General features: G+C 46.0%; 1 protein-coding gene across 1 annotated transcript; it reads right to left on the bottom strand.

Annotated features, from left to right (window-relative positions):
- Positions 1–7,633: 7,633 nt before the first annotated feature.
- On the bottom strand, positions 7,634–9,738 carry LOC112883592 (BTB/POZ domain-containing protein At5g41330). The gene is made up of 2 exons (XM_025948917.1): positions 8,193–9,738; positions 7,634–7,777 (listed from the first exon to the last, which is right to left on the bottom strand). Exon 1 carries the CDS (start codon positions 9,658–9,660, stop codon positions 8,215–8,217), a length of 1,446 nt encoding a protein of 481 aa, XP_025804702.1. The 5' UTR covers positions 9,661–9,738; the 3' UTR covers positions 7,634–7,777; positions 8,193–8,214.
- Between the last annotated feature and the right edge of the window lie 9,437 nt (positions 9,739–19,175).

The following is a 19,175-nucleotide window of genomic DNA, read 5'->3' as shown; positions in this document are numbered from 1 at the left end:
CTCACATCTAGAACTTAAGATGCAAGCAATCACAAAAGATAAAAGCATAAGCTATATCTACACAAACTAAGAACCTACACATAAAAGATAGATAAGAACTGAATTTATTATTTAACTAGAAAAATAAGATTATAATGTTATCCAGTCATAGCGTGAAGATATTACTCTCGGTGGAGCTCAATCCCCAAGCCACAAAGTGGAATAATAAGGGCCTACATCTCAAACTCCTCCCTCGAATTCTCTACCTCTCACTCTCTCTTTATTTCTAATCTTTGCAGTGCTTCACTTTGCCTTTGGTCTTTCTCTGTATGTTTGCATATGAGGCGAGATGCTCTAATAGCTTAGATAGGTTGGTGAAGTGAAGGGGGTACTTGTAGACAAAGGGGAGAGGTGGTGTGTACATACTCTGATGAATACAACTCTTGGCGCTAGCAGTCCACCATGGCTACAACCACGTAGGATGACCATGGTGTCTAGGATCTAGCCTAAGTCATCTCCTAGGTTACCTAGAAACAGTGGCCCTCACGTCCTTATGATGTGTGTGTCCCTCGGTTTCATCAGCATCTGGTGAACGGATGAAAATGTTAATCGAGGTGGGGGTATTAATACCTTGAGGAGACTGTGGTACAAACAGAATGTCAATCAGAGGAGATTAAGGGTGAGATCCGATCTATATCAAAAATAAAAAGAACGATTTGACCTGAAATATGGGAAACCGTTGGTCGGCTAGCCTAGCCCAAACCAGCAGGCCTAGCAACTAGCTCAACTCACCTCCTTTTTTCCCACATGCAAAGAAGCCCAATCATAGCCTTGGATCCAGAGGATGGCAAGTAGAAGGTCAGGATGACTCAAACATGGATTGGACATCCCATAAACCGACTTTCAACCGCTGCAAACAAAATACTATACAACCACTTGGAACAACTACCAACCACCATTTGGAGTATATCTACACCATTCACAAGCAAAGGCAGTCTATCCATCTAGCTTGGTCTGGGCCGGCCAACCTATCATCCTGATAAAATTGCACGCGCTTCCTTGGACACTATGCAATTGACCATGGTGGAGTGAAATCCGGAGCATCCATTGACACAAAGCGGTGATCCAAAGACCAACTGGCGCCCACACCTTCCCCAAACGTTGCAACTACCATGCCTACTAGCTCTCCGCTCCTTCTGCAGTGTAAAAATGAGTGCATCCGACACATGCAACCATATCGATTCACACCATCTATTAGGGTGCGTCTTAGACCATCACCTAAGACTAGGGATCCCTTTGTAAAAAGAGGCTAAGTTATAGGGTCTAAGGGATTGTTTATGAGATCTAGGGACTTAGTTGCAGCGTCCAGGGACCTGTTTGTAAGATCGAGGAACTTCTCTGTAAATTCTAGGGACTTACTTGTAATATTTGCCCTCATCAATAGAATAAATATAAACAACCGCCTTCTCTCCTTATAAATAGAGCCTTAGAACTTGGAGGAGAGAATTTTGGCCCATTTGCTCACTTGTTTACTTGGCTTGCTCTCCCTCTCACTGTAACAGTCTAAGGTTATTTAGTTGAGCTTAAGTTCTCTTTCTCCCAATCTATTTGGTTTCGGCTCGTCCAACTCAACATTAGCGCCCACCGTGGTTTTCCCACAAAATAAAAGCTCAATATGATACCACCAAATAAAAGTAACAGAGCAAAGCATACGAGCGAAGTAGCGGTACGTCGATTTGATCGAAGCTTCGGCCAACGCATCAGCTCGCACGTCATCACCTTCGCTCAACAGCAAGAGTGCAAAAAAAAATGCATCGGCCTAGGTTCCCGGTGCTTTCCGATCGAATCTGCGTATTCATGGTCCAGGACCAGTCCGCGAAACAGCAAGCGGTTCTTTTTGCAAATCATGACCGAAGGTGAAGGCCACATGGAGCATGGGACAGCAACGCGGAGCATGGCTGCCTCCTGCCGGTGGCAAGCAGTCAGACAAGTCAACTACGACAAGCTATCTAGCGAGCTTCGATGGCGGCAGAGTGGTTCCGACGTGGCGGCACGCGCGAACGAGCCGTGCAGCGGCATCCTTCGCGGGCCTTTTGGTCCGTCGCGGCAGTGCGGCACCTTCGGCCGCTCGCCACTCGGCGGCTCCACCAGCGCTGCAGGACTGCGAGCCGCGGCAGGAAGGCGTATTCTCACCGTCCTTTGCAAATTGCAAGCATCGAGCGAGCCACCAATCGAGAAGCTACAAGCCAGCAAGAAAGAATCGAAGGTGCCAGGCAAAGATTGCAGCTGCGCTACGAGCGGAGGACATCCACCCACCTGCCACCTCGTTACCTCCGCACAAGACTAGCTGTTACGACTAACTATTATCAGCTAATCTGGTTTCTCTCGCGGAGGTCCCGGACAAGATAAAAACCATGGGCTTCTCAACGCCACCTTCGATCATTCACGCAGCCAAGTTTGCGTCCCACGTCAAGCACCAAGCCAAGCTACTCCTTGAGATGAGGCGCGACTCCAATCGAAGCACCATCACCACCATCACCTCCGCACGCTAAGTCAAGCTCGGAACCGCTACGGCGAGCCGAAGCTTCGCGGTCATCAGCGGCGAGCTGAACCCTCGTAGCCGTCCGCAACCTTCGCAGCGAGCCGAACCTTCGCAACCGTCGGCAACTCCGCGGCAAGCTCGGAACCTCTACGGCGAGCTGAAGCCTCGCGGTCATCAGCGGCAAGCTGAACCCTCGCGGCCGTCCGCAACCTTCGCAGCGAGCCGAACCTTCGCAACCGTCGACAACTCCGCGGCAAGCTCGGAACCTCTACGGCGAGTTGAAGCTTCGCAGTCATCACCGGCGAGCTGAACCCTCACGGCCGTCAGCAACCTCCGTAGCGAGTTGAACCCTCGCGACCTTCAGCGACCTCCACGGCGAGTTGAACTCTCTCGGCCAACATCAACCTCCGCTGACAGCTCAACCTCCGGGACGAGCGGCAACCTTGCGGCATGTGCGTACCCTCGTCCTTCGAGCTCGACCTTTGCACGCAGGCTCTGCATCAAGCAAAGTACGCATGCATCAACCCCTCAGTCCACCATTATCGAGCGAAGAACCTTCGGTTGACAAAAAGAGCAACGGTTCTCTTTGCTTTAGCAACCTTAAGGTACGTAAAAGCAATAATAATGTATGTGCACCAAGCGGGATTTGAACGTTACCTCATCAACCGAAGGTTACCTCTCTATCAAATCAGCTATTATGCATCTTGAAGTGGGCTTCGGTCCTCTTTTATATGTCTTTAGCTATCAAAATATATATAAAAAAAAAGGAAAAACAGAGCTCTCGACAAAAACGAGCCTATAACCTAGAAGCAAAAACAGCAAAAACACTCCTCACAATTTGTGGTTTCCTCCTAAACTTGTATCTCGTACACTATCTAAGTGCATATGGATATAAATCCTCTCTAAGCTAACATCTATGCTTGCAGGATGTATCATTTAAAATACTTATTAAATTCGTTTTTGCCATCTTTGCATTTCTCACCTCTTTACGAACTGTTGGGATTACCTAACCCATTATGGAAGCTACCTTCACTCCAAGGAATGCAGAAATGTGGCACTCGGATAAAAAGTATATTTACCATCTTGAGCTGCCGCAAAAAGAGTTATTGGGTTCTCAAACTACATCTCTATTGGCCCTTGAACAAAGTCTGGATTTTTCTACTAAGTACCCAGCGAAAGTTTGGGAAAATATCTCGTCGTGAAGAAAATTTCAACGAGAGAGTGGTATTTTATTTAAGATGTCCTATTATTTTTGCTGAACAAAGTACCTCATCAAACTAAGGTTACCCTTTCTCAAACTCGACAATTAAGAATGTCTGAAAAACCTTTCGGGACCTTTACAATGTGAGTATCCTTTCCAATAAGTCAATTTTCATACTCGTAACTGCCCTTGCAAATATTGTGCTGACCACGAAGGTTATATCGAAGATCATTGCCTTCTTGGTGTTATGTCTCTACTGACCTCCGGAGAAGGTTATAATTTTCAGAGGCCATGACAAAGATCATCAGCTTGCTGATTCTTTATCGCTAATGATGAAAAAAAAGTCCATTTTCATCTTATTTATTAAAATTTTCTCACTGACCTCTATATGCAGGGTGTATCCTTTAAAGAACTTCTCTTATTATTTATCTGTTATTGTATTTACATGCTTTAAGTTCTCTAAGCTTATAGCTCTCCAACTAAGTTTGTTCTACATAGTAAAATTAACTCACTAACCCCTCTCTTGAGGATAATTTCTCTTCAAAAAATGCAGAGTTATCATAATTAGCTTTTTGGGGAAGGTTATGACTTTATTGGTTTTCTACCTTCATTGACCTAGAGAAGGTCAGAGCTTTTGGAGAAGATTATGGCGAAGGTTATCACTATATTGGTTTTCAAATCTCTACTAACCACCAGAGAAGGTTACGGCTTTTATTAACTTCTAGAGAAGGTTGGGATGAAAATCCCTGACTTAATTGGCTCTCCTTACTCATGGATGCGGGCTCTCTTCAAGCAAGCAACCTTCAGAAGCAAAGAATATATTTCAGAAATTGAGGTTAGAAGGTCCTTGAGGGACCAAGTCATTTACAAGCATTCTTCATTAACCTTAGATTGCTGTTTCTTTAAGCTAAGAACCTCTAACAAGCAAAGAATGTGCTAGAGAACTCCAAGAAAAACATCCTGAAGGTACCACACCTAGAGATGCTTATCTACCTTACGATGCTTAACTGTTTTTATCTAAGTGTTTCAGCTTATCTCGGGTCGAAGCAATGAAGAGTTACAAGCATTGACCATCGCATCTTGAATGCTCCAATTGTGTAAGTTAGCAAAATTTGCATGCCTCGCAAACTTTGCATACTTATCTAAAAGTGCAATAATCACTTGAATGGCAAGGGGCTTCTAGACCTAAGGGTCTTGAAGCCAAACATATTATGACCTCTAATCTAGACTTCACCTAAAACACTCAGCCAGAGGAGCTATTTTTGAAAGTTATACTTTCTTATACAATGAAATTTGCCTTCACTAACATGCAGGTTTTTTTCAAGGTAAGCACTCCTTCTCCGCCTTAGGCTAACCCCTTTATGCGAGACCTTCATATTCATTTCACAGTAATATTGGTTTTCATCCCAAACCTAAGTGCTTGATACATTGGTTTTCATAGTATATGGGTTCTCATCAAGAGATATCTCTTATTGACCTCTGGCTCTTTCTGGTTATTGGATTAGTTTCTTTTGGTGTTCATCAATCATTGACTTCTATTATAATGATATTCATCAATAGTTCGATTCCACCTTAATAATGGCAATTCATCCGCTCTGGTATTCAAAAGCATTGTCTTGACCTTCGGTCCTTGTCAGCTTCAAGGATCTGGAATTGGCAAACCTTGCCATATCTTTGCAAATGCATCCATCTCCATTCATATGCATAAAAAACATACATCAAATCATCTCATTGATTGCATGAACACATTATCATGCATGGCAAAAAAAAAAAGAATAGCTCTGAGGAGCTAAGAGGGGCTGGGGTGTACCGGAGGACCAGTCCTTCTTAGATGACGGAGTCTTATCGGGTGCTCGTGAGAAAAGACTTGACGACGTTGTGGCTACTTTCGGCCATGACTTCTTCGACTAGATCGCTGACTGCAGCTACATTCGGCCACAACTACTCCGACTACCTCGGAAGATGAGCCACTCGTTGATCGAAGCTCGAAAGCGAAGCTGCCAGCAAAATTAAAACTCTGAAGGATCTAAAGTTGGCATTTGTGCATGTAAATCAAAACATATGCGTGCTTTTTTCTCCATGCTCTTTTTTTCCATTGGGTTTTTGAGATGGAGTTTTTAGTGAGGCACACATGTCTAAGTTGCAAAGGACATTCCTTACAACCGGGAGCCGGATTGTAGATATGCCTCTTTTAACGGGATCAGCTACTCGGCCTCGTTATGCCAGCCGAAACCGAATAGCTGAGGAGCTACTGTTGGGGGGTGCGTCTTAGGCCATCACTTAAGGCTAGGGACCCCTTTTGTATAAAAGAAGCTAAGTTATGGGATCTAAGGGTTTGTTTATGAGGTCTAGGAATTTAGTTGCAGTATTTAGAGACCTAACTTCCAGAGACTCCTTTGTAAATTCTAAGGATCTACTTGTAATATTTGCCTCCACCAATAGAATAAATATAAACAACCGCCTCCTCCTTAGAATTTGAAGGAGAGGACTTTGGCTCATTTACTCACTTGGCTTGCTCTCCCTCTTACTATATCACTCTGGTTGAGCTTGAGTTCACCTTCTCTCAATCTGTTTGGTTTTGGCTCGTCCAAGCTCAACACCATCTCTCGCTCCCTTTTGGGAAGATGTCCTTGTAGGTGGCACTTCCCTTCCTCCAGTTCGAAGTTTAGTAAGGGGATCACCTGGTATCGGAGGAGACGGATGGTGTTGTCGCCAGAAAGATTGGACACAAAGAACAAGAGGAAAGAGAGTGGCGCTCATGGAAGGAGAAGATGATAGAGATGAGATCTTAACCCCTCTTTAATGGAGGGCAAACAGGACTTTTTCTATTTGTCTCTCCTCTCGAATCAGAGAAAATCTTATTTTAATAGCTGCGGTGTACTACGACAAATGGACGCGTTTTAGTAACGGTAATGCCCCATTTCCTGGTTTGCAGTGTGTTTTGGCCAATTTGAAGAAAGTTCAATGTCCCAACACAAATGTTGCCTACTTTTATAGTCTTAAAAGAAATCCGGCTATGTGTGTGTATTGTGTAAGTGTGTTGTTGCCGGAGGGCTGGATGCGGCGGCGTGCGTTCACTGATTGCCATGGAGATGTACACGCATATCTTTCACAACTTGACATACAGAGCGCGCATTACGCGCCAATAAGTCAAGTCTGCAGGACAGAATCACAGAACCATAACAAAAATGATCACAACCAAGTTATTCCACACACCCTTTCAATAAAAAAAATTATCCCCCCCTCCCCCTCCCCCTAATGTTTCATCTGTACAATTTCAGCACATATGACAGGAAACTGTCAGTGCTGCACAACTAGGGTATCCGTAAAAGGCATAATATTACACTTCTTTTTTTGAAATGGACAATTTCAGTTTCAGCAAAAGTAAAGTCTGAAAGCTAACTGCACATTTCTTCTTTTTCCCCTTTCTGAGGAGATAATGGTAGAAAAAGCCTCTACTGTGCATAGTATTGGTGATTGTATTCAATGATTCAATTGCAATCTAATGAGCAGAACACAAATGACACCAAATCTGCAAATGTTTTATCAAACCTTGTGTTCATCCACACAAGGATAATTGTTCATAACTCAGGAGGCCAATGCAAAAGATGCTGCAGGTATTATTTGTCGATCTAAGAAAAGCATCAAATCTATTATATTGACTAGATAGCAAGTTATCGCTTTACTTCTTTATTGGTCATTTCCACTTGATGTGCTCATCTAGTTAGTTAATTGCAGTGTTCACTTTAAGATGAACCAGGGCTAACTCTATAGTGTTTGCTTGTATCACCTCCAAATCTGAACTTTTGGCACATAAGAAATCAACTTCCATGGCCAAATACCCCCCCCCCCCCCCCCCCCCCCACAAAAAAAAAGAAAAGAACTATCCATTGCCTGTTTTCAGTTTCTGAGCAAAGGAGTGATTAGCTTCTACTCAATCTTCATACCTAAATGGTACACTTAATCATGTTGCTGAAACTCCAACATAAGTTTAGCCAAAGGTCACCAATCTGCAAAGCAGTAAGCATGGACTACTGCAAATCATGTCCTGGTTCCTGAATCATACGGGAACTGTGATGAGCTTATAAAGGCACCAAATCTAATATCTATGTAAGATAATTATACGAATTTACATCTATTTCTTTTAGGAAGTAAGATTTTCAATACTAGAATGGAATAACCTGGTTATACAAAGGAAGTTATTTCTGGTTAGCCAACAATTCTTTGTTCACATTTGCTTAAAAAGAGACTGCTCTTTGCCTAGGAGCTAGGTTGATCACAAACTTTGGCAGATTGCATAATCCCAAAATATAGATTTTATTCAACCTCCATGAGATCATCTTATACCTTCCAGGCAATTGTGTTCAACCATTCAGGAACCTAACTCAAGGATAAATCACAAACAACATGGAAAAGGACATGTACAGAGGAACAAGATCAGCAATTGAACATTGAGAAGCATCATCTTACTTTTGCAGTGTTCTCCCTCTATTCAGGGATTTGCACAGATTTTCGCCAAAGCACTATCCCATACTTCCACAGATCTCTTGTCAGCTCTGGCCAATGCCATCCTGCTGCCTCCAAATGCCCAGCTCACAATCTTAGCCTTCTCCTTGACCGCTTCCTCGCCAGCCCCCGCATCCATGTATGGTCCGCTGCCGACCCAATTCCTTTTCATCACCTTCTTCCCACCAGCCTCTGGTGCCAATTCGACCTGACTCCACACCTCCACATCTGCACCGCGTGTCACAAACACCCAATTGCAGTAGCACTCAATCATACAGCCATTCCCCTCTTTCCTTCTAGATGACGCCGCAGCAGCTGCCCTCTGTCCATCACCAATGCACACCCACGGCTCCAACCCAATGCCACCACCGTTACCAAGCCTCCTCAAGTCTGCCATGAACACCTCGCCAGATGCAGCCCCCACCTTGAACAGTGCAGACAGTGTGTCAGATGCGGCAACATCCGCAAAGCAGTCCTCCTTCTCCCTGACCTCCCACACAGGCACCGTAGCGCTGGCCCTGATATCCCACAGGCGTATGTCCCCCACCACCCCGCCCGGGCTGGAGTGCGAGCCAGCAGCGAGCAAGAGATTGTGCTCACAAAGCCACCCCAGCTTGGTCGCAGGTATCGCGGCCTCGACGTCCGCACCGAACACCTCCTTCCGCCCGATTTCCGCCACAGGAGACAAGGAATTCAGGTCGAACGCCACCATGGCGCTCGAGTTGCGCCGTGCGGACTCGAAGCTGGCGAAGAGCCATGGCGCCGATGGGGCTCCTGATGGCACTGTGGCCGCCATAGACAGCACGGTGGCGGAGGGCGAGCCCGGCCAGGAAAGCACCTCCGGAACAGCGGCGGCGGCTGGGTCGTCGTCAGAGAACCGGCAGAGGTGGACGCCGGGGAAGTCACGGGCGCCCGCGAGCGCGAGGGCAGGGGACACCGCGACGAGCGAGTCAACGGCTGGGAGCGGCGTGAGGACGCTGGCGCGGGTGGCGAGCGCGGCGTCGAAGCAGGTGACCACCCCGCCGTGCGCGGCGACGAGGGAGGCCGGGTGCGGCGGCGAGGGGCACACCGCCACGGCGGAGGGCGGGACGCGGCCGGCGAGCGGGAGGAGCGCGGAGGGCCGGAGCGAGAGCGGGGCGAAGGCGGAGGCCGGGGAGAGGGAGGCGAGGAGGGCGCCGTCGAGCGCGAATCGGCGGGCCTCGGCGAGAAGCGCGGCGGAGGGAGGGGCCGGCGCTAGGAGGCGGCCGTGGCGGAGGAAGGAGAGGAGCTGGGCGAAGAGGCGCGGGTCGCCGTCGAGGAAGTGCGGGGCGGATGGGGATGAGGGACCGAGGGAGGCGAGCGGGGACGCGGCCCCGGCCTGGGAGAGCGTGGCGGCAGTGGTCTGGAAGAGCTCGCCGCCGACGTTGAGGGCGACGGCGGCGGCGGCGTCCATGGCTGGGGAGTGATCCGACGGTGGATGTGCGTGGTTGGGTTGACTTCCGCTCCTTGGGTCTTGACGGTAGCACCGATTGAGTGACTGAGGCTTCTCTGGGCCTGCTATTTTTTAAGAGAGGAGGGAGGGAGTCCCTGGGCCTTGTCGTTGGGGGCCTGCACACAATGTTTCGGCCTTTTCAATATCCGCACCACCCCGCAGATTCTGGCCCATGACTCCTTAAACTTTTTTATTTTTATGTTTTTCAATTCCGCCTTTAGCAAAAATAAATGCTTATTTAAAAATCTTACAATTTATACCTCTCCCACCTATTCATCCGACGGGGAAGACCGCCGCCGATTCATATGGCTATAGCCTATAGCCAATTGAACCAGCTATAGCTGTTTTACTTGCGGATCCCGGAGCCTTGCAGACCAATCAAAAGTCAGTATATTGTTTCTTCGTGCAGCCTATTTTGAGAACAAATTCATAACTTTTGCGTATGATCTTTGATGAGGACAAGATTTATATGGAATTTGTAGAGCTCGATAGTACTTGCAAGTTTATTTATAGCTCAACACCTTTTCATTTGAAAGACATCTCAATACTAAATAATTGATACAAAGTTTAGATCTGTAAATACAAATATGATTATTTCTTTACCATCGAGAAGGTGACTGGGACCCACCTAACAAAAATTTGCCAATGCGGTAGGTCTGATTTTCATCATATGACAGCAGGTGATAGGGAATCTCGCCAATGTCAAGTGGCGGGGAAGATTTAGATTTATGAAATTTTTAATCGGATATTTATTTTTGCAAAAAAAATCATAATTAAAAAATGGAAAACATGGAAATTCATGGTTCCTTTCCATCCCCGCATTTCTTATCCTTCACTCTCTTCGGTCATATATTCTCTCTTCTCTCCTACTTAGGGTCTGTTTGGATGAATGGGAAAGAGAAAGAATGGGAAAGAGAATTGAGAAAATACAAAACTTTTGCTCTTTTGCACTTTTGGATCCAAACACCCCAAAGTGCAAAAGGGCAAATGCTACCGTAATTTTGCTAATTATGGATTAATTAGGTTTAATAGATTCGTCTCGTCATTTAGTCCTCATCTATATAATTAGTTTTTTAATTAAACTATATTTAATACTTCTAATTAGCGTCCAAACATCTGATGTGACAGGAGCAAAAATTTTGCCATTTGCCCTTTTGCCATTTGGGGTGGATCCAAACAGGCCCTTAAAAAAAGCTCTGCACTCCGTCATCTCCGTATCATGACTGGCGCTGACACGCGGGCTCACGACTCATGGGCTGCATTCCACTAAACTTAGCGAAGAGTTTTTCTATTTTAGACGAAACTCTAGGGAAGAGTCAGAGCATGTTTGGATAGGCTAAAGTTAAATGCTAAACTTTAGCACCCATTAACACTTATACTTCTACTAAAATTTTTAAGTCTCGATTAAAGTTTAATCTACCCTCTTAACTCTCATGTTTGGATGAGCTAGCGCTAAAGTTAACACTTTTAAACATTAACACTTAGATCCAAACAGCCCTTAAATACATCGGATGATAGTTTATCTGGTCTTAGTTTTCGTGTTTCAATAACTTTTTTTTGTTGGGTGTGATAGATGGCCATGCTACAATGATCTCCGAGACACATATCAAATTTGAAGGAGCAGAGTTTAGGAGTGAAATGTGTTAATTGTTCATGTTATCACGAGGTTATTAAAAATAAATAAAAGCTGCTTCGCATGCATAATAAACTAATAAACATTACAATTCGCACTAAAAACTAACTGAAGACACCACGACGCATTCGCATGAACCATCTGCCAAAAGGCGCGGTCTTCGTCTCCGCCACGGCGACGTCGCACTGGACGCGGAGCAGGTCGTTCCTGATGAGCAGCGGCGGCGACGTCCTGAGCTCCTCCGTCGCGACCAGCCGCTCGATGGCGGTCTTCCCCAGGAGCTCCTCCGTCTCGGCCTGCGGCTGGCCCCACGACGACGACGGGCGGCCGTAGCTGCCCCAGAAGCTGCGCGGGCCCACGGCGCCGCTGGTGCGCCGGGAGGCCCGCGTGGTCCAGGATGCTCACCCGGTACGACGCCGTGACCTTGGAGCCCTGCCCCCAGGCGAGCAAGAGCTCGGCGGAGACGAAGCAGCGGTGGCCGGAGTCGATGCCGTTGGGGTAGTAGAGGAGCTACCACCAGCGGCCGCCGACGAAGAACGGGCTGGAGCTGACGGACTCGCCGGCGACGATGGCCCCCTCGACGAGCGAGTAGCCATCGATCTGGTGCAGGTGCGTGCCGGCCGGTCGCCATCCGCGCCGTGGTCATCGTGCCGCTGAGGAGATGCCGGCCGCTGCTGCGTGCCAACGGCGGCAGGAGCTTGGCGACCGATGACATTATTAGGGGCTAGGTCGCTGGGCGACAGGATCAAAAGACCTGAATTGATTGTTGGAAAGAACTGTTTCTGCCGGATATAAATAGGACCTTGCATGCTCATCTATCAGAATTGCATGGATAGGTAGTGCACGCGTACCTATGTAGGACTAGTCCAAAACAACAAAAGGCACGCCTTTGATGTGTCCATCCTTCTTGCTATTAGATCCGGATTCTGGAACCTGTACCGGGGCTTTTTGTGACTCATTATCGATCAACTAAAGACATGATATTTGTTCATCATGAATACAACAAAACCTGAAAGTTCTTTGGGCATTTGTACTTAGGCATCGATTGCATTTGCGTTGAGTCAGACTCGGCCGGGAAAGCAAAGAGTAAGAGAAGATTAGATAGGTCTGAGGAGCTAGAGCTCTTGTACAATGCGGAGTCGGAGCAGACGGACCAAAATTTTGGGCGTGCATTATTTGTCAGGCGCGGGTTAAGGGCAAGGTCGTCTAAAATAAACCATTCCCAAGGAAGCATCAAGTTTCAAGGACTAACAGTAGAAAGCCGAGAAACAGGCAACAAGAATTGCAACATTTGCTGAGAGTATCCAACAAGTGGCCGACCGGGAAGCATGTTTATTATTTATTAGGTACTCCCTCCGTTTTAAATTATAGATCGTTTTGGAAAATTTAGATATATATATTTTCTATAAGCAAAATCTATGTATCTAAATTTGTCAAAACAATTTACAATTTGGAACGGAGGTAGCATAATTTTAGGCCTAATGGCCGAAGGTGATTAAGCCTTGCAGTGATATCGCCTAGAGCTAGCGCAAAACAACGACGAGGAATTGCCGACCAACATTAGCTGACGTGATGGGCCGGGAAATAGTGGGCGAAATGACTTGTTTCCCGTCAGCCACTTTATCAAAACTCTAGGCAAAAGTTTCGAATCTTGTAGTAGGAGACCAGCGAGCTGAGCCAGAAGGCAGTCAGTAATCTAACCAAAAGGCAGTAGCAAGGTCCTCACGACCTCACCTCAACCTTTTGTCAAATAAAGATTGGTAGCATTTCAGCTTGGTTTACACGCCAATCGCCCCAATGCAAGAAGCTGTCCGGGACTCCGCCACCCATGCCAGGTCTTCGCTGTCGGGAGTATGAACAAACCAATTACTCGTCCAAAGGAAGTTTTCACCTTGAAGGATCTTGTCGGCAATGGTTATGTCCGGGATGCCGTCATAAGGATATTGTTTGTCGGCAATGGCTTGAAGCAAGATTTGGATTGGTTGCTTGTTTTAGTCATCATCCGGTCGTAGCTAGAAAGCCTCACATTTTCCAGCCTACAAATTACAGATGTAACTCCGCCTTAGAGCCACCAGAGATCTTGCATCGCTTGGGGGGTTAGCTAATCCAAGGTGACTTAGCTTAACTTGCTCAGATCAATGTGGTTGTTGCGGAGCGTCACAGAAGTCAAAATTTACCTCACAGAGTATATATTCTTGAGGCATGGTGTGTCGTTGTAACTAATTCTGCATGCCGTGTAGCTTGCCAAATAAGAGAAGTTTTATATTCCCTAACAAAACCAATAATATCCATTAGTCCCTACACACATTTTTTTCTTCTTACCTGATAGTCTCGATCGTACCGACCACCTGCTCCTGTTTTCACTTCTTGCACTTCATCATCTGCTTAATTGATGAACAAAGCAACAGCACTAATTCTAGTTTCTCAGCTTCAAAAGCTTTGATAATGGCAAAAGGTACATGGCATGCACGTGTCATTTGGTATGGATCATTTATCATATTTTTGGGGAATGCAGTGCCGTGAGATTTTGAGTATCCACAAGCAGAAATTTGGGCAATAATTTCAAGATGATAATGTAGTTAATTTACAATATTATGATACCCATAAGGCACTGCATGTCTTCCTCATGGGCTGTGTGTAGTGCAAGGCTGGATTGATGAAAGGACATGCATTGCTTGGAGATGAGTGGCTTCGAGAAAAGCTTGTCAAGAAGAAAGTAAGGGTGTGTTTAGTTACATATACAAATTGGTTCGTGAATGGAATGGTTCAAGTTAGATGGTGATCCTTTTATTTGGTTCGGTCACAGCTAGACAGCTGACTTCTAATACCGGGTGTAAAACTCCGTTAGTACCGGCTGTGGCGACCGGTACCGCCTGGCTGGTACTAAATGGCTGGTACCGTACCAACTCATCCAGCATGAAGCCATCCCACCACTTGATATAATATTTTTACTGAGAAGATTCAAGGAAATTATTTGAACCACTCCATCCAAGATCATCCATGCGTGCAAGTGGAGCATGCAACCAAAAACACCCTGTTGTACAACAGTTGTGGTGCAAACCATGGAGCGAGCATATATTAGAGTGGCGTCCAAGATCCGAAGGCACCGGCCGGATGATGCCTAGCCTGCTGCTTGTCAACATGTGTAAACTAGTACATGCATTGGTGAACAGCTTCATATAGATGTGCCGAACTTAATTTTGAGTATAATTATGTCTTAACATTTGATTTGGAGTGTCAAATGTTTCAATTCCTGTCAAATGTTTCAATTCCTAGAGTTGTTTCTTATTGTGCCATGTATGTTCCTTTGGAGATTATCTACACAAATATTATTAGATACAAGGATTTCTAATTTGGGTTTTAAGAGAACTACCATTTGCTATTTGAGAAAATCCTAAATTTCAACTGCACTAAAATAGCTTCCTATAATTGTTATCTAACAATCCAGCCGACCATTCCACTCAATCAAGAGACTCCCGTCTCCATGCATGGCTCTTTAGCCTTTAAAGGAAACTCCAGTGTACACGGCTAGCTAGGCAATTGTTTGGTGTTTTCATCCAACAACCAGGGAACAACGACTCGTAGTGGTTATTTGTCTTTAATAAAGGCAATGGATGTTTGCCCTCACCCCCTCCCTAATTTTGTAATTTAAGACTATATTACTAAGGAGGGTAGATATGCATTTAGCGACCGATACCTTCACTCGAAGCATCAGAGATGAAGTGTTCTTAAAGCCAACAGCAACCCCATCCTTGGTTTCTAGATAATATTTCACCTTATTCACAAAGAGGCTGCCACTGATTTGGGCCATTGCATTGGTAGATGCCCACAAATTGTAGTTCACAATTCCCACTTGTCCCACTTGCTGGTCTTCCTCATGAACCTACATTGTGTTGGGTTAGATTGATGAGAGGGCATGCACGCTGCATATGAGAATGAGTGGCATCAAGAAGAGAGGAGTATGTAACCTCATGGACTGTGGCGATGTGTTTCCACAGTTTTGTCCATGGATCTGTCAAAATGGCACTTCCCTCCAAAGACGGCTTGCTGCTGTGGATTTCTCCCAATATCATGGGTTTGTCCTGATCTTCGAGTTCATGCCAGCAATATCGTTCATCATGCTCTACGTGATCAGGCATCCTTGCTTTCTTTTTGACTGGGCGTGTAGGATAACCGCACGCCTGTGCGAGTAGGTGTTTGGGATTACTTCTGACCCACCTACAGCTTAGTGTGCATGGCCGGTCGGCCACAACACAAACCATACACGGGACATGCAGAGGGTTCCAACTTCCTAAACTACGAGAGGATGAGATCAAGATGTCCTTTTGCAGGGTAGTCACAGCATGCCATACTTGTTATTAATTCCATTGAGTTATGATGGTCGATTGCACATATTTGCATGGTTGTTTATTTGTGTAGTGATTAGCAATGTCAGCTTGCCATGGTGTACAGTTAAATGACCCATGGAAATAATTTGAACCTCTGGTGCATTGAAAGTAGGTGTTAGTAGCAATGAATTATTGTAAGTTTTTTTCTTTTCTTTTGATGAACCCACTTTAAAGCATGTGAAAACTCCAAACTCACAATGTATGAATGAAGGTGAGTAACCCGGGATGCCATTATGAGGATATTGTTTGTGGTCCAACTTCATGTAAATAGGGACTTCCGGGCACATATGCTTCGTGTGATTTGTTATTTATGTATATTGCATATCACAACAATAATGTGCAGATATATTTGCACAATAATTTCCAAAGAAACTTTCTTACTCTGAAATATATACCACACTCATGTAGACACTACTGAGATGTTCCCTTCGTCTAAAATCCCAATCTCATTTGGAGTCGTTGAGTATGTGATTTTAGATGAGACAGTACATATAGAAGGACACTTATTTAGAATGAGTTGCACCAGGAATATGAATTGAAGCTAATCTTCAACTGGCTGCTTGTTTTAGTCATCATCCAGTCATAGCTAGAGAGCTTCGAATTTTCCAGCCTAGTCACACATGTAACTCTGTGAAGGACCGGATAGGCGACCAGAGGGGGGGTGAATGGGAGCCTTTAAAAAAATTCTCAAACAGAACAAGGCCTATGTCCCGAATTCAACCCGACGCACCTCTCTTCTAACCGTCATGGTGACACAAGCCAACTCGTGACGAGTTCACCATAGGAACGGTTTGAAAAAGCTCGATGCAAAGCGGAAGCACGCGAAGACCTATTTACTCGAGCTAGGTGCAATAGAAAGCGGAAGTACCGAATATCAGAGCGCTAAAAAGGCTTTTCCAATTAGTCTCGCAAAAGAGGCTTTCTCCAAAAATATTCGATGATTCAAGAACAAACAGTAAGGCTCAAAGCAAACACAAGCAAAGCTTGTTCAAATACTGACCAAACTCCTCACAAGAGAAACCAGAACTAAACACAACGAAAAGGACTAAGGCTCTCTCTAGAAAGGCATGTAAAGATCTAGAACCAATTAGCAAGATCAAAAACTAATTAACTCAAGCTAAGCAGGCAGCAAGTAAATTATTTGAATTACCACCGTCACAAAGATCTAGATTAGCAATAGCAATGATTAGGCAATGATTAATGACTATAGCATGAAAATGATGTTTGCAAGTGACTAAACAAAACTGCAGCCGTGCTCACCTTTGCCTGCTCCATTCAGGCTTGCTGATGCTCCACGCACGCACACGCTGCCGTCGGCCTGCAATACAACCACGAACACACGCAAGTGCAAATAAAAGAGCTAGTTGGAAATTTTCTCGAACACCTTGTGTGCGTTGCTTGTCTCCAGCTAGTGGCCAAGGATGTGCCTGCCCTGTCTTGCCCGCGCGCGTGCATCAGGTCACATGCGCGATGGGGATGGCGCCCTGGGACCGCGCTACCGCTGCCCGCTGGCCACACACATGCTCCTTCGACTGCCTGGGCCAAGAAACAGAAAGGAAACGAAAATAACAGCAGCAAGACAACTCGAATCTCCTCAAATCAAAAACCCCAAGAGGGCATAGGAGAGTAGGGCCTCCATTCCCAGCGAATCCATGGTACAAGGTCTCAAATTTTCATCACAAAATCCTAACCCTAGGGGAGAAGAGGGAGGAAAAGAAAGAACAGAGAGAAGGTTACGGGAAGAGCAGAGCCCTTCTGTTCTTGCGTCAGGGGAAAGAAAAACTGGCCGCACAAGAGGAAGGGGTGAGGGGATTTTTTTTAACCCCAACAACTCTCACCCCAAAAAAGACTACATTACCCCTAGACTCAAATAAACATTAGAAAGCCCGTAGGGGCAAAACCGGAAAAAGATACATGATCTCATCCGACGGCCGAGGTTTTTTTTTCTTCGAGTCGAAGTCTTCTCCGCGATGCCGCCGTGTGGACGAAGATCCGGTCCGCGGTTTTGGAGGGTCCGCGAAACCCGGGTAGGTGGCCGGTTTTGAGAAAACCGCCAAAACTCCACGCGCGGGAAGATTCCCGCCTCCACACCGTGGCCCTAGACGCCGTTCCCGCCTCGGCCTTCTGACGACCCTAGACGCCGCCCGACGCCCGTCACCTCCTCGCCCGCAGCGAGGCCCTAGACGCCGTCGACGCCCGTCGCCTCCGTCAGTCCCGAGACCGACGCCCGTGCCTCCACGACTTGGCGTCTTCAACCGCCGTCAGCTTCCTTGGTTTTGTGGCGCAAACCAAGAAACCCGCCTTCCGTCGCCGCTTGCGTCCTCGATCCAGGAGTGGATGCCACAGCTGCCGCCCGGCCCGAGCTCCTCCACGGCAACTCTCCGTCGACACTCGACGCCCGTGTACCTGCAATCCAAAGACCAAGCGCACGATCACACCGCACGGTTGACAATTCACTCATCACAGGCAGGATAGAGTACTCAACATTCCTCACTCTGCTTCAGCTAAAGCCAGCAAAGACATTGCTTACAGGGCTAGCTTGTTCAGGGTGAGACTTAGCTTAACTTGGTCCATGTGGCTGTTGGTCAGAGTCACTCGAGTCGCAATTCCATCACAATATACTTCATATAGAGTACTCTTGAGGCATGGCGTTTTGTTGTATCTTCAGCGTGCCATTATAGGTTGCTTATTAATAAAACAAATTAATCGTGCATGCCTCTAACAAAACCAGTACCCATTGCTCTGACCTGATAGCCTCGATCGTACTGATCATCTGCCCACCTGATTGTTTTACGCACGCGCGAGCGCACAAGTAGAAACTAGGAAGGGAGAGGCACACCCGCATGGAGTTCATTTTGCCTCACTCGATCGGTAGCCAATACTCCCCCTCTGATTGTCGTTCATTCCACACACGCACACATTCTCATGCATGTACACGAACATATCTTCTAAACTCTAGCGACAAGATTATACCTTTTTCCAAAAAAAAAGATTATTCCTAACAGTGGATAATATACATTAATTGATGAAGCATTTCATATGTCATGCCTCCGCCGCATCGAAATGAGTGTACAACAGTTGTGGTCCAAAGTCCAAACCATGAACCAAGCACCGTAATCATGCAAATGGAAGGAAACCTGCTATCATACCATATTTTAGTTCGACGCATGGACGAAGAAAAAGAATGAAGCTTAGTCTTCTATTTCTTTTCTTAGAGTTTTCCTTCTTGTGTTTTTAGCTCTTCGTTATTAAAGATTAGAGTCCAAGAACTCTCTGTTACCTTTGGTTGTATATATCCATAATGTGGATATTGAAGGCTGGATTTTATCCTTAATCTAAAAAAATACCGTATTTTAGTTTGTTACTATATGTGGCCTGAAGTTGGCACCAAGAAGAGTGGCGTCGTTCAACGAAACCAATGGCAGCAGATGTTGGCCAACCTGCTGCTTGTCAAC

Source organism: Panicum hallii, chromosome 2 (assembly GCF_002211085.1).
Source record: "Panicum hallii strain FIL2 chromosome 2, PHallii_v3.1, whole genome shotgun sequence".
Classification (NCBI taxonomy): domain Eukaryota; kingdom Viridiplantae; phylum Streptophyta; class Magnoliopsida; order Poales; family Poaceae; genus Panicum; species Panicum hallii.
The sequence above is the reverse complement of the archived record's forward strand: the minus strand, read 5'-3'. Positions and strand labels throughout refer to the sequence as shown.